The following is a 15,692-nucleotide window of genomic DNA, read 5'->3' as shown; positions in this document are numbered from 1 at the left end:
AGAATTAATCCACGTGCAAACATGAAGATAATGACACAAACAAATTCTAGGGTCCAAAAATAGTAACTTTCTAAATTTTAGGGATAGTGATCCCTGCATTTCTTGAGTTGTTTTGAGCAACTTTTATCATTGCAACCACATCAAAAAGTGTAATGTGGCTCAGTTACAATGACTTTTATTCCGTGAGCATTCTCATATGTGCATCTTCTGTCTTGGCCGGACTCATTGTCTTGCACCATCTCCAGCGGCTAAGCACACAGTTCCAAACCACTGGCATTCTATTCTTCAATCATGAAACCGGTCCTAAGGCTCAAACAATCCATTAGTCCAATTTGTCTCAATGGGTGCCTCTTCTAGCCATGCAAAGATCCCGGCTTATTCCAAGAGAACTTTGGGGGTAAAAAGCAACATCAACTAAAGAAAAGAAAAATAAAATATTTATATAAGTAAATAAGGAAAGCAACTGCAAAAAGTATCACCACCTGGTGACATATGCTCCTTCTGAAAGAAGCAAGCGACCTCGATTGCATGCCGCACATGCTAACGGATGACACATGATGATAAGAAGATTCTCCATATTATTAGTGCCATCGCATGTATCACTTGCTAACAGATGGCACGAGGCAATGGTAGGAGTTTTTTCCACTACCATTTGTGTCATTGCAAGTTCAAGTTTTACATATGTGGAGGATCACATTCTGTATCCAACTATGATTACTAGGAGCCTTTCTAATATACATGTTTCTGGATGCAACATAGGGTAATAGCATGTATCCCAAACTATTAGTGTCACAACATGTATGATCATTCAACTGAAGTGTAACAAATACAACTTCAAAGCACTGAGATTTCATTCAATGATACACATGTTAATGGTAAGTGTAAACCATACATTGTGCATTATTCAATGAGATGCAATATTCAACTGTACAATAGAGAATGTACATTTCTTCAAAAAGCATTTTAAGTCACTGTAGATTCCAGCAAGAAAGCTTTGTGGTACAGTTGCAATAACTGAGGCGAATCTGCCAATTCAGCCTCTTCCATCCATTTGGCATCCATTGGTAAATAGTTCTTGAACTTCACCAAAAATCTTCTTATAACTCTACCTTTCACTTTCCTATCATTATGTGCTAGGATGTGCTCAGGAACTAGAATCTCATCTAATTCCTCTACTTTAGGCTATTCCTCTTGAACCATATCTTCTGGCACTTCACGAATAAAAGGCCTCAATAGGCTCACATGGAATGCATTATGAATTTTTCAATTTTCTGGCAATTTCAGTCTATATGCCACGTCATTGATCTTCTCTGAGACTTGAAAAGGGCCATAGTAACCCATACTCAGCTTTGGAAACAAACGTTCCTTGCCCTTCTGTTTTCTCAAACGTACCTTTTCAAAACGCAACAAGATCCAATCATCATTTTTGAACAAGAGTTCCCGATGATGACTATCAGCAGTTCTTTTTTGTTTAGCTTGTGACTTTACTAAGGCATACTTGACCTTTTTATATGCTTCTTCCTAATCTTTTACATAACGATCTACTTAAAAAATGTTATCTTTTGTCTGCAAAGCGGGAGGCAATTTTCTTTCCACCTTCCATAATCTCAAAAGGTGCTTTGCCAATAGATGAATGCACTGTATTATTGTATGCATACTCAACCAATGACAAGTAAGTGTTCCCAAGAAGTCTTATGATCTGAAACAAAACACTTCAATAGATCTAAAACAGTTGAATTTTCTTCTTCAGACTGTCCATCAGTTTGTGGATAGAAAGAAGATGAAAATTTCAGCATAGTGCCCATGTTTTCAACCAATTCTTTCCAAAACAAGTTAGTCATTCTTGGGTCTCTATCATTGTCAATTGATCGTGACATTCCATGGTACATGCAAATATTATGCATAAATATCTTTACCATGTGTGTTTTGGCCTTAACTTTTTTGTAATGCATAGTCTTCTATGCATCATGATAAAGGCTTCTTTGAACACATAATGATCATGATGTTGGCCTTTGTTCAACTATTCATAGATTTCAGAGAAATCTTTGTCATCAGCATACTGCTCTTTCATCTCATCCAATTCATGGTGATAAGAAATTGAAATAGTTGACACCTGTAGTTTGTGAGATAAAGTATCTGCAACTACATTTTTCTTGCCTTCCACATGCACTATTTGAAAATGAAACATAGATAGGAAATTTGCCCAGCGCATGTGTTTCTCTGACAATTTAGCATGTGTGAGAAAGTATCTAAGTGTTTGATGATCCGTTTGCACTACAAAATCAGCACCAAGCAAATAGTGTTTCCAACTAGAAAGTGCATGGATCACAGCCAATAACTCTTTCTCATAAATTTGGTAAGTTCTTTCAACGACAGAAAGTACTTTACTCTCGTATGCCACAAATCGGCCATTTTGCATTAATACAACATCAATGCTATTTCCACATGCATCACATTGCACTACGAATGGCTTAGACAGATCTGACAAAATAAGTATTGGATCTGTAGTCATTTTTCCCTTCAAACATCTAAATGCTGATTTCTCTTTGTCAGTCCATTGCCATTTGAGATCCTTCCTTTCAACCATGGCTGAAACTGTCAATGACATTCGTTTACATGCGGCTGTCCATGGAATCAGCTGTAAACCATTAAAAACTGAGCATGACCTGATCATAAACTGATCATGGACTGATATGAGAACTGATCACAAATGGCTGCAAATGTGACTCAAAACTAATCACAAGCTAATGGTAAAAAAAATTGATCGGAAACTGATGCAAAAACTGATGCAAAGCTGATCCCAAAGTGATCATAAACGGTTCTCAAACTGATAAAAAATTGAGCTGAAACCAATCAGAAATTGATCTCAAAACTGAGGCAAAAAATCATGCCAAACTCATCCAAAAACTCATGCATAAGTATAGTCTCAGAGCCGTGGTGACAACTATACTCATATACATGTATCTCATAGTGACTAGTACAACGAGTAGTGACCTCATGGCAGACATATTGTTAGCACAGTACCTTGGATGCATGCTGAATACATCTGAGATCCACTACATACGAGAGCTGTCCAAAACTGGTGGAGTGGAAGTGCTACCTCCCCCTTGAGCATCAGGCAATGCTTTGGATCCTTGTTCTGCTGAACCTGAGTAAGCCCGGGGCTCTAACTGAAAGGCATCGAGATAAAGTTGCAACAACTGAGGATGGTCTGCCAAGTCATCCTCTTTCATCCATTTTGCATCCATTGGTGAATAGTTTTGAAACTTCACCAAATATCTTTTGGAAACTTTATCTTTGACCTTCCTTTCTTTATGTGCCAAAATCTGCTTGGGTACCAAAATCTCATCTAGTTCCTCAACCTCTGGCTGAATTTCAGCAGATATATCTTCTGGCACATCACCACGAAAAGGTCTCAACAAATTGACATGAAAGGCATTGTGTATCCGCCAATGTGGAGGTAATTTCAGCCGATATGCAACATCACTGATATTTTCCAACACTTGAAAGGGCCCATAGTATGTCATGCTTAACTTCAGATACAACCTCTCTCTTCCCTTCATCTTTTTCAGCCTTGCCTTTTCGAAATGCAGCAATACATAATTCCCCTCTGCAAAATGCAAAGCATGTCTATGGCGATCAGCTGTCCGCTTTTTCTTGTCCTGTGATCTCTGAAGTGCATACTTTATCTTTGCATAGGCTGCATCTAAGCTTTCCACAAAGCGATCAGCCTCAAAGATCTTATCCTTAGTGTGCAAAATAGGTGGAATCTTCTTGCCATCCTCAACCACCTCAAATGGAGCCTTGCCAGTGGAACTATGCACCATATTGTTGTATGCAAACTCAACCAATGGCAAATACTGCTTCCACTGTGTCTTGTGGTTTGAAACATAGCATCTCAAAAGATCCAACATTGTGGAATTTGCTTCCTCAGAGTGACCATCTACCTGCGGATGGAATGATGATGAGAATTTCAGCGTGATACCCATATTTTCAAACAATCCCTTCCAGAATAGGCTGGTCATCCAAGGGTCTCAATCACTGATGATCGACTCGGGCATACCATGATACTTGAAAATGTATTGCATAAATAATCGTGCCATATGATTAGCCTTTATCTTCTTCCTCACCGGAATGAAATGGATTTATTTGCTAAATCTGTAGATAATAGTCCATATCCCATCATTCCATGTAGGTGTCCTAGAAAGCTCAAAGATAAAGTCCATAGCAATGCTTTGCCAAGGCCTATCTGGAATAGGCAAGGGTTGCAATAAGCCCGGCATCTTTTGCCTATCATGGTTTACCTTCTGATATATGATGCATGCCCTAACATACTGCTCTACATCATGCCTCAAAGCTGGCCAATAAAAGAAATGCTCCACTGCCTTGATTGTGGCAACAATACCTCTGTCTCCTGTATACGGAGGAGCATGACTTTCAATGATCACTCTAGGCCTCAATTGCTTTGTGACACACAATCGTCCATGTATTATTAGAAATCCATCTCTTAGCATAAAATGCTCATGCCTTTGGCCATTGCAAAGCTGATCATAAATATTAGCAAAGTCCGAATCAACAGCATATTGCTCTTTCATAGCATCCAACTCAGTGTGATAAACCATAGTGACGACTGAAATTTGTGGCTTACGTGACAGTGCATCAGCCACAACATTCTTTTTACCATCAATGTGTATAATCTGAAAATGAAACATAGAGAGAAAATTTGCCCATCTCATATGCTTCTCTGACAACTTTGTTTGCGCCAGAAAGTACCTCAAAGTCTAATGATTTGTCTACACTGTAAAATTAGTCCCCAACAAATAATGTTTCCACATAGACAGTGCATGAATTACAGCCAAGAGCTCTTTCTCATAAACCTGTAAATTCCTCTCTGCACCGTGGAGAATTCGGCTCTCATAAGCCACAACTCGGCCATCTTGCATAAGGACAGCCCCAATGCTGTTACCACATGCATCACACTGAACCACAAATGACTTCCTTAGATCAGGCAACACAAGCATAGGATTTGAAGTCATCTTTTTCTTCAACTTTTCAAATAGTGAAATTTTCACTGCTGTCCATTTAAATGGCACATCTTTCTTTTGCAAAGCATGCAATGGAGATGCAATTTTAGCAAACCCGTGTACATACTTCCTATAGTAAGAACATAAAGCCAAGAAGTTGCAGATCTCATGAACATTCTTCAAAGCTGGCCATGAATGTATTGCTTCAATCTTAGCAGGGTCTATACGAATACCATCAGCCGATACAATATGTCCCAAGAAGTGGATTTCATGCAAAAAGAATTCACTTTTCTTGTCATTGATAACCAGCCCATGCTTACGTAGCTCGTTGAAAACAATGTCCAAGTGCTTTCTATGCTCCGTCCCATTCTTTGAATAGACAATCATGTCATCAAAGAAAGTATCCACAAATGCTCTATGTGGCCGAAAGATGCCATCCATCATCCAATTAAAAGTGACAGGAGCATTCGTAAGTCCAAAAGACACGACAAGAAATTCATATAAGCCAAAAGATGTCCTGAAAGCTGTCTTAGGCACAACCTCCGGTCTAATGCGTATCTGATGATACCCACTTTTCAAATCTATACGGCTGAATATTGCTGCCCCTTGCAATCTATCCATAACATCATCGATCCGAGGGATCGGAAAGCGGTTCTTTATTGTGATCTTGTTCAGAGCACGATAGTCAATGCACATATGCTATGAACCATCCTTTTTTTGCACCAAAAGCATTGGAGAACAGAAAGGAGATGAGATGGGCTGAATCAACCTTTTTTCTAACAGCTCATTTACCTAACTCATAATCTTCTCTTGTTGGGCTGCACTGACTCTATAGGGTGGTTTATTAGGAGGGATACTTCCAAGGATAAGGTTTATGCCATGATCTTTGGGTCTTTGAGGTGGTAGCTGCCTTGGAAGTGACTGAGAGAAGCAATCAGTATACATTTTCAGAAATGACATGCGATTCTTCTCTAATTTAGACATATTCCCAACATTCTCACTATCATCCTTATCCTTAGCAAAAACTAAATACGCTGAAAGATGATTTTTCGTTACTTTGGAAATAGTAGTTGCGGATACAACAGAGACAGATTCCCCTTTCAACTTTACATCACGTGTGAGTGTCTTTCCCTTATATGGAATAGTGATCTCTTTTGCATATGAATCAATCACTGTATGCATACGGTGGCACCATGGCATACCAAGCAACACATCACAACCCTCAAGTAGAGCAATGTAAAACTCTTCGCTGTCCACATATCCTTGTATGTGCAACCAAAGCTTTCGAATGAGTGGTGTGACAGGTTCTGCATGACCCTTACATGCCATTCCAACTTCCCCCATGGCTCCCATCTCATCCTCTTTGATGCCTAGACGGGCTGCCATGTCAGTAGAAATGAAGTTGGCTCATGCGCCATTATCAAAGAAGATCAAAGCATGCTGATCCCCAATTTTGTCCCATGCTCTGTACAACTCAGTAGCATCATCATTGGGCTAATCGCTAACAACATCGGGCACCAATCCCACTGATGTTTTGGGCCTTTTACCCGTAGGATCTCCTTGATTTTCTGATTTTGCAGCTTACTGCCTATTGGGACAGTTCTTGGCAATATGACTCTCCTGTTCACAAATAAAGCATTTATTTACAGCCATCAATTCCCTATGTTGTGCCAATGTTTTTGAGCCATTTCTTTGCTGTTTTGGCCTCTTTTCAGACTGGTTTTCAGATGTGCCCCTTTTCTCAGTCTTAAACAACTTTTTATTCAGCTTCTCCCTGCTCTCTTGGAAGCCTGAATCCTTTCCACGCAGCAAAGCATCGGCTGTAGCAGCAGTCTCTATGAGCTAAGACATGCTAGACACAGTGGATTTTATGCAAAATTCCCTGATTCCTTTGGGCAGCCCACATACATATTTTTCCACTTGCTCATGAATGGGTACGGTACGATAAGAAGTGACGGGCAGCAATGCATCCCAAAACTTCTTATTGTATTGCTCTAAATTCTTGCATTCCTTTGCATCAAGCTTGTTCCAAGCTTTCATGATGTCCACCTCAAAGGTACTAGTCAACCAATTCGATGCAAACATTTGCTTGAATTATACCCATGTTGACGGTGCTCTACCTTGCATCAAGAGTGTGGACCACCACTGCAATGCATTCCCCTTCAAGAAAGTGGCTGCCTTTCGAATCTTAGAGGATTCGGTGAAGTTTCCCCTTGAATAGGCTGCATTAAAGTGCTGAATGAAGGTCAAAGCTTTCAGCCTATCTTGTGCACCATTGAAGGATTCAAACTTCACTGCTTTTCCACCCTCATCATAGTCTTTTGCTTTCCCTTTGGGAGTCAAGTTGTTACACACTGGCTACTGCAAAAAGGGTGCATTTGCTGTATTTATATCATGACCAAGCCCAAATGAAACATTTGGATGACCAACAGTCATTCCTTGATCCCCATCAGCATTCGGGGGTGTAGATGCATTGCCAAACATTTCACTTTGTGCCCCAAGCATCAAGCCAATGCTACCATACATAGGGTTTTGCACATTTCCAGCCATACCCAAAAACAATGGGCCTTGCATACCATGCATTGGCTGTTGCATACCATAGGGATTTGTGCCATGCATTCCCGTATTTGGCCCTTGGCCAACCATTGCATGAAAAATCGTGCTACCACCAAAGTGTCTTGGCTGCCCCATCATAGCATGCATGCCCGGCTGCCCAAAATCCATTGGATTGGCACTTCCATAATGGCCTTGCATTTGCATTCCTTGCTCCATAGGTACCGACTGTTTAGCTTCATTGGCTTCTTTAGGAGCTTCAAGTGAAGGATTTGGCACTACCTTTGGTGCACCTTGTTGTCCCGAAGGTGTAGAAGTTGACTTCTTCTTCTTGCCCTTGCTGTCCTTCTTCGGAGCATTTAAAAATCGGGTGAACTGAGGATCCTTTGTCAATTCAGCAAAGATGTTTGCTGCTGTCCTCATCCGATTCTTGAGCTGATCATCAAATTCCTCTTCACTTTGCTGGCCATCTACCTCACGACAGCTCGAAGGCCCTGCATCTTGCCTAACAGCAACATTTTCAGCTTGTTGTCCATCATGAGAGCCTTGTCCAAGATTAGGCATTGCATTTCCTTCATTCCCATGAGAATGTTCATACTGAGAAGCATCATCATTGCTTGATTTCATCTCACTGTATGAAAACATGTTGCTGTAATTTCTCAGATGAGCACAAAAATCAGCACTAGCACAAAGCTTTGGCTTGCAATCAAGTGCCTCCAGCTCATCAAATCAAGAGATTGAGTGATTGTCCCGGCAATGGAACCATGAAACTAGCCTTCCTTCTCGGATAGGGTGGTTTAACCTGATTAAGCACTTAATTACATCAATTAGCAAATGAACATAAACTGAAATGCTCACTTTATCTTCATAAACTTGGGCAGTGGATACCCTGTTGGCTCCAAAACTAGCGCCCCTTTCGATATTTCTTTAATTTCAATTGCTGATGGATAAATTACAAGCCAAGATTTTCACGATCTCCTTGGTTGATTCAAAAGCCCCTTGCTGTTCCAATAATCAACAAAGCATTCGGGCAAATTGCCCCTCGATTTTCACCTAGGTCTTGCTCTAATGGAACCCCAACTGGTCAAATGCTGCCCCAAATTCACAATAGATGGGCTGGCATTTGAAATCCTCACAATTCCATAAATTTCTGGTGCTGATTTCAGTGTACAATGCCTTTGACAGATGGCATAGGTCCCAAGGTGGTTGCTAAACCCTAATTACTGCTGTAATTTAGGATTTACAGCAGTAAACTCTTTGTTGTCCACCAAATTTGGCTACTCTGCTACCAATGGCTGAGAATTGCTGAGAATGCTTGAGCATGGACTGGAGGAGATGAGAGAATGCTGTAGAAAGAGAGAAAATCAACTAAAATGTATCTTTTGATTCGTAGCTCTGATGACAAATCTGATGGTACCAACATCTTCAAAAGGGGGGTTAAACAAAAGCTCAACTGGCGAGCCCTCCTCTTCTACTGCCGCCTCTCTTGAGGCGGCAGAGAAATCCTGCTGCCCCTGTCATGTCATGGCGCGCGGTCAGTCGTCGTCGCCTCTCAGAGCCAAATCTGATCACCTCCTCTCCCTCTACCAAGCTCGGAACGGCTGCAATTCAGCTTCCACCACCCTCCAACAGCCTTCTCCCTAGTTGCATGGGAAAGTTTTGCCAAGTGGCAGCCTTCCTAATGCATTTTCAGCCATTAAATTAAATTTTCAGAATTAATTAATTCTGAAAATTAATTTCAGTCTTTTTGACTTTGCCCAAAACTAAGCATGCCCAACTATAATGAAATTGGCTAGGCCATTTGCAACTTGGAGTGGTTTCCAACCTCTGTTGACCCTTAGACGCATTAATTAATTAATTAATGCTAGTCCCTAGTGTCACCACTGACACTTAATGGCCAAACAATTGTCCTAGGGTCCAACCTGGTACCAATTGACCACCAAAACCCAGTTGGCATAACTTAACATAACTTTTGCCTTTAACACCCACTGCATCCTCAGTATCCTTGGCCCGTTCCCATGAAATAACTGCCATTTGCATCACATGTGCTAAACAAACTTGCACATTTTATTAATAACTTAATCAAATGTTATTACCAAGATTAAAGCATCTCAAAATTTCACGTCCCCGTGATAGTTCTTACTGTCCAGCACGTCCAGAATATCCCTTTTAGGAAAGCATTTTCTGTGACCAAAACTCAATGTCTGTAGATCTTTGAATACACTGTTCTTATTGTCCAGCATCTCCAGAACAACACTAAATCAGAGCTGAAAAACCCTATTCCTGTGTGGCATGGTCATTACTTCCTTTAGTTCTTGCATTGGAGAAGCTAACAACTGCTCCTGAACGTGGACAGTGAGGCTCTTGCCTTAGCCAATGTACAAAGAAAATAGAGAACTATACCTTTGATGGAATCAACCCATCATGCAGAGCATTTCCTTTGAGAATAGAGAGAGAGTTGACCCGAGGGAGAAAGCTCTACCTTCGTACATGAGTCAGAGACGAAGAAGTGCTCTCCATAGCTTATGAAAATGCAGCAATCTGTCTTCAGCTCCTCAAAACTTTATTCTTAGATTTGCGCCTTATGTCTACTACGTTTTTTTTAATGCTCTCTCTCTCTTTTGGGAATTTGTGCCACATGGCATACATGTAACAATTTTTCAGTTTAAACCTTCCGGTCTAAATTTTTCCATGATCGGTGTGAAATTTGATCTAGGCACAAGCTAGAGAATTAATCCTCGTGCAAAAATGAAGATAATGATGCGAACAAATTCTAGGGTCCAAAAATAGTAACTCCCTAAATTTTAGGAATGGTGACCCTTGCATTCCTCGAGTTATTCTGAGCAACTTTTATCATTGCAACCACATCAAAAAGTGTAATGTGACTCAATTACAATGACTTTCATTTCGTGAGCATTCTCACGTGTGCATCTTTTATCTTGGCTGGACTCATTGTCCTGCACCATCTCCAGTTGCTAAGCACATAGTCCCAAACCACTGTCATTGTATTCTTCAATCATGAAATCGGTCCTAAGGCTTAGACAAACCATTAGTCCAATTTGTCCCAATGGTTGCCTCTTCTGGCCATGGAAAGATCCCGGCTTATTCCAAGAGAACTCCGAAGAAAAGAAAAGAAAAATATTTATATAAGTAAATAAGGAAAGCAACTGTAAAGAGTATCAGCACCTAGTGACAGGGAGAGCAAGCCAGATGATGACGCTAGGTGATTAATGATGATGCCAAATGATGAAGGATGAGCCCGGCTGCAAAAACGTAGGTCCTAACAGCCTCTATGTCAGACGAGTGACACCAGGTGATGGAGAAGCCAGGCTGCAAGAACGCAGGTCCCAACAACCCCTATAATAGATGATTGATAAAATAATTGACACTCAGTGATGTAGAGTGTCACCAAAGGCTAGGATGCTGATGCCAAGCTAGAGATGATGACGCTAGGCAAGGGGAAGATCACCACACTAAAAAATGCAGGTGAAAGTGGAGCTTGATGGAAAAGGGTGTTGACGCCAAGCAGATGATGGTGACGCTAGGTGGAAGATGCTCCAAATGCAAGGCTTGATGTTGGAACAATTTGCCTGAAGCAAAAGAGGAAGGGTGAAGGCAACCACAAGCAACTAACCACAATATCCTCTGGAAGGGGTGTGAGGGCAATGGAAGGGGTTGGTGAGAGAAGGGAAGTGGTAGTGGTGGTGATCTTCGGTGAAGAATGATTGAAGAGAGAGCGGTAGGAGTGTAAAGAATGAATGAAGTGATTGTTTATTTATAGGCATAAGTTGTCTAGGGTGGGGCATTATTGTGTGGGCACCCACTGAAAAAGTGGCCAAAATGTGGACACTGGCCCTTTTTGGGGCTGTCAATGTGAAACCCTAAATGAATGTAAACTAAAGAAGTGGTTTCTCAATAGATCAGAGTAGCACTCTGACCACGGACACATGGGTACCAAACACAGAGGCTACACTAGAGAAAGGTGAGGGAGATTTGTCTGCAACATGAGCGGCACATGATAGAGTTGGGGGATCAATTCAGATGCCATCCGTCCTTGTACTATTTTATTGGGGATGTATGACACACTATACCTACCAATCTTGACTGGGTGGAACTAGATATCTGTCTCTCATTCAGCCATGTAGCTAGACATGTGTTGCTTGATTCTCCTATTGTATCCCTACATGGGCACTATTTTGTCTTGTACATCAGCTTAGCTTCTTTTCATAGTTTCATAGTACAGCACTGACCATCTTTTAGCACGTCACACTTGGATGTCTAGTGATGATCAACATTGTATACGGTTTTGTCTCATAGGCTGATTTTCGGCCTTACAAGATGTTAATACTTCTTTCTTTCTTTCTTTCTTCACACACACACACACACACACACACACACACACACACACACACAACCAACCACACCCCCAAGCTGATTTCCCATGATTAAGCATGAAGAATGTAACTAGCTTTGTAAAAGAGTGAGTTGCCTCCAACAATATGAGGTTTCCTTGTGCAAATGCTGCCGGGATGAACCCCTTGCTGTGCTGCTTTAGGAAGTAGAGAAAATTTGTAGTCCGCCAGACTCTACCTCCCCTCTGAAGGCTGTATACTGCATTAAGCTAGGCATAGCGAGATTAAGATGCATAAAGAACTGGAGATCAAGCGCAACCTGAATAAGAATGCTCACAATAGATTGGCTCTAATATCATTTTTGAGGTAATGACACCTTTCATAATACTAAGAATTGACTGATTTTTTGGATCCACAAGTAATCAAAGAGAGTGTGTACAAGATGAATTGCAAGGGAGAATCCTTAATATGGTGAATGGGTACAACAATGTGCTTAAGATTCATAGAGAGGCACAAATGGTTTAAAGTAGTACAATTGCCAAAGCTCAGAGTATGAGAGAGATGTTCTCATGCAATTCAGTGCTGCAAACAACAGAGCTGCTCAGAATATATGCACTCCCAAAAAAAAAAGAGCAATGGACAAAATTTTCGAAGTGTTGATAACTAGCTGTATTAGGTCTGTATAGTGTCAACACAGGCCAGCAGCAGGAAATCTCGGAAAGAGTACCAGCTGATGAAGAAAGTAGAAAGGGGTCCACTGTCCAACTGTTTCTTGAAGTTCAAAGGGATAAAGAAGTGACTTCTTTAATAGCAAAAATCAGCTCAAGCTGGCTGCAAGAAGTAAGCTAAGTGCTTTGAAGTGGCAAACATATGAAACTTTTCTCTACCTCTCATTACACCCAAAGTCTGTGTTTTGAGCCGTCTTGAATGAGATTCTTGAGAAGTTCTAGAAAGGATGTGTAGACTGAAGCAATTGCTGCTGTGACTTGCTGCATTTAAACTCGAGTTGATACATCGAGTTTATGGTCAAACCCACTAATTTGATTGCTCTGATATTGAGTACAATATTTTGATGTTTGCTCACTCACTCTATCACCAGCATGAAGATGACACTCCAATGGCCGAAAAGGCAAGAGTATAGGAATCACCAAGGGCATTCTTGGTCTCCTTACGTAAGTAGCAAGCATTGTTTTCAATTTTATTATTTCCCCTGCATCAGTACACATTTCTATGTTTGTCCATGTTTTTTGAATCTATATTCTTTTGGGCTCACACAACTGGTTCTGACTTGTAAATTTCATGTGTTTTGGACTTCGTGCGTGTGAGTGATCTATTCATCATCCAGGTTGAAGATCTAACCGTACGAGAAGTTTATGAAAAGCTCCTGGCAGCAGTGCAGCCATAGTTGGCAATGCAATTTGTGAGCAAAGGATGCTCAGATATATTACTAAAAACAAATTTTGAAGCCAAGATGAGAAGAGACACCAAGTTGACAGCTTTGTATCCATTAAAGATGCCAATTCAGCACCTTATATTTCTGAGTCAAAAAGACAACACTAAAGTTGAATGCATTTATGAAGTGGAAAAAGTTATACCAGAAACTTGTGCATCTGTTTCAGAAAGAGACATTTCACACTAAATGTGGAGTTAAACTCAGTTCTTGATGGAAAATTTCTTGGTTTTTCAGGTTTTTAAAACTTTTGTTTTGAAAGAAAAAAGCTTGAAGGAAATAATTCCTGCAATGAAATTGTGAATGGCTTTCTGAATAGAATCATAACTGCCTTTCTGAATATAGTCATAAGGTTATGCATAGATTACCCAGTGTTGGTCTATGCAAGAGACTCATTTAAATAAGAGTGCTTGTTAAGGAGACAGCATGTGTACCAACACTGAAGGCTCCATGGTGTCTGTGCATTTCCTTCTGTAAGACATTATTCTACACATTTCTTTTCTCTTTGGGAAGGTTTTTGTTAAGGTTTTAGAACTAATAAAACTTAAAATTTGAAAAACTTCATGCAGTGATGTTACCATTTAATGAGTCCTGTACAGAATTGTTAATGTAGGGATTATTAGACAAAAGTTCGTGATTCACAATGTCAAATCAAAATAATTAATGGTTTCATGCCAACTGTTCTCAATTCTTTCAAAGCAAGGAAATCTCTTGAATTGTGTTGCTACTAGTTATGGAGAAAGGCCAATTCAAGATACAATGAAATGATATGCATGCTCTAACACACAACATTTGTTATATATGATTTATCATTATCTACTACATTATTTAAAGTTAATGGGATTTCAATCAGCTTTAAAGCTTATGGAAAATTTTCATATTAAAAAACATATAGCTTGGGTCACAAATTAATAAGAACCTATACAATGTCCCACTTTAGTGATCCAACATCCCCTACACTAGTTTTAAAACATTAGTCTTGTATATGCCATCTTTTGTAGCTTTGCTTTCCTTCTCTCCTACGCTCCAACTACTTGTCAAGAGGTAGATCTTTAGCTTCATCCATCAGTAGGTGTAATAGGTTAGATATGCTCAATGTCCCACCCTCGTAAGATGCCACTAGTGATCCATCTTGCTCAAAGTTGTAAGGCTTCCATTATGAGAAGCCATGTGAGACTCGAACTTGGCTTGTGTTTTAACTTGCATGTCAGATGAGGTCTATGTGATCAGATGGCAAAAAGGTGACTTTTATGGGTCTAACCTTTGGGTTAGAGTAATTATGTTGATAGCAATTTGAGCCACATTGCATTGTGTAGTGGAACCCAATGGTAAATGTAACATTTCTTAGTTGATGACTTTTCCTTGGTCGACTAGGAAAGGCTCATATCTTGACTTGATTGTCTTCTTGGCCAATAAAAAAATGCCCTTTCAAAGCCATCATTGATATCTTTTACCTAGCTAGCTTGAGTTTTTTAAGTTAGCTTAAGCATTTTACTTATCATTTATTTACATCACTATCTAAGCTTCATAGTGGAAGCACATGGATGGATAGAGTTATCTTTTCATTAGTTTATTTGGAATTAAAAAGATTTTTATTTTTTTAGTATTTGCTCTACACTCTATTTCTTGCTTAAATTCTATTTGTTGTGTTGTGTATTTTTGTATAAAAGTAGGCCTTGTAGTTTTTTTCCCTAGAATAGTTCAATGAATCTTTAAGTATGTGCATCTAATACAAAAAACCTATTTTGGATACAACTCCTGAAAATCTTATGTTAAGTGTTGATCTGTTTTGTCACATCACTTTCAAACTTTCCATTTGTTCTTATTGTTGGAGAGCAGATTACTGTTTACTAGCCTTTGGATTATGCGTCATGTGAGTGGATGGCAAAATCATGAAGATATGCTAACCATGATTTGTTGAGGGTTACATGGTGGGTCAATGTGAATGGTTTTAATTTAAGACACTTAGATTTTCTCAACTTTAATGGGTGCTTGGATATGCATACAATTATTGTACATTTTACGAGTTAAAGACACTTGTACTTTTGACTTTTAAAAATGTCTAGTATCACTCTTGTCAAATTTGGATTGGAGATGCTAGTAATGTGGTTGTAGACAATCACTTTTTAGGGAAACTTGAGATATTATTTTAATCATAAATACTTAGATTTGGTTAGTGCTATGGCATGGGTCTCTTACAAGCTTGTAGCAACTGAAAGTGACACTGAAGCTATTGCGGAATGTGGATTCCATGACAAGTACTTGAATACTTGGCATGTGTTTATCATGTCATTGATTGCAAGCGAGTATCTT

General features: G+C 39.8%; 1 protein-coding gene across 2 annotated transcripts in view; it reads left to right on the top strand.

Annotated features, from left to right (window-relative positions):
* The window catches only part of LOC148020425 (UPF0235 protein At5g63440), a 96,789-nt gene extending 83,184 nt beyond the window's left edge, over positions 1 to 13,605 (top strand). Inside the window, exons 7-8 of one of the 2 annotated variants that reach the window (XM_087700726.1) lie at positions 13,029 to 13,101; positions 13,275 to 13,605. In XM_087700726.1, the coding sequence (XP_087556852.1) occupies positions 13,029 to 13,070 (42 nt within the window). In that variant the 3' untranslated portion in view covers positions 13,071 to 13,101; positions 13,275 to 13,605. The remainder of the gene's footprint in view (positions 1 to 13,028; positions 13,102 to 13,274) is intronic. The other variant, XM_087700725.1, reaches the window with a different exon arrangement.
* The last annotated feature ends 2,087 nt before the right edge of the window (positions 13,606 to 15,692 follow it).

This window comes from Lygodium microphyllum, chromosome 19 (assembly GCF_053477565.2).
Source record: "Lygodium microphyllum isolate KBCC chromosome 19, Lygodium_microphyllum_v1.1.10, whole genome shotgun sequence".
In the NCBI taxonomy this organism is placed as follows: domain Eukaryota; kingdom Viridiplantae; phylum Streptophyta; class Polypodiopsida; order Schizaeales; family Lygodiaceae; genus Lygodium; species Lygodium microphyllum.
The sequence above is the reverse complement of the archived record's forward strand: the minus strand, read 5'-3'. Positions and strand labels throughout refer to the sequence as shown.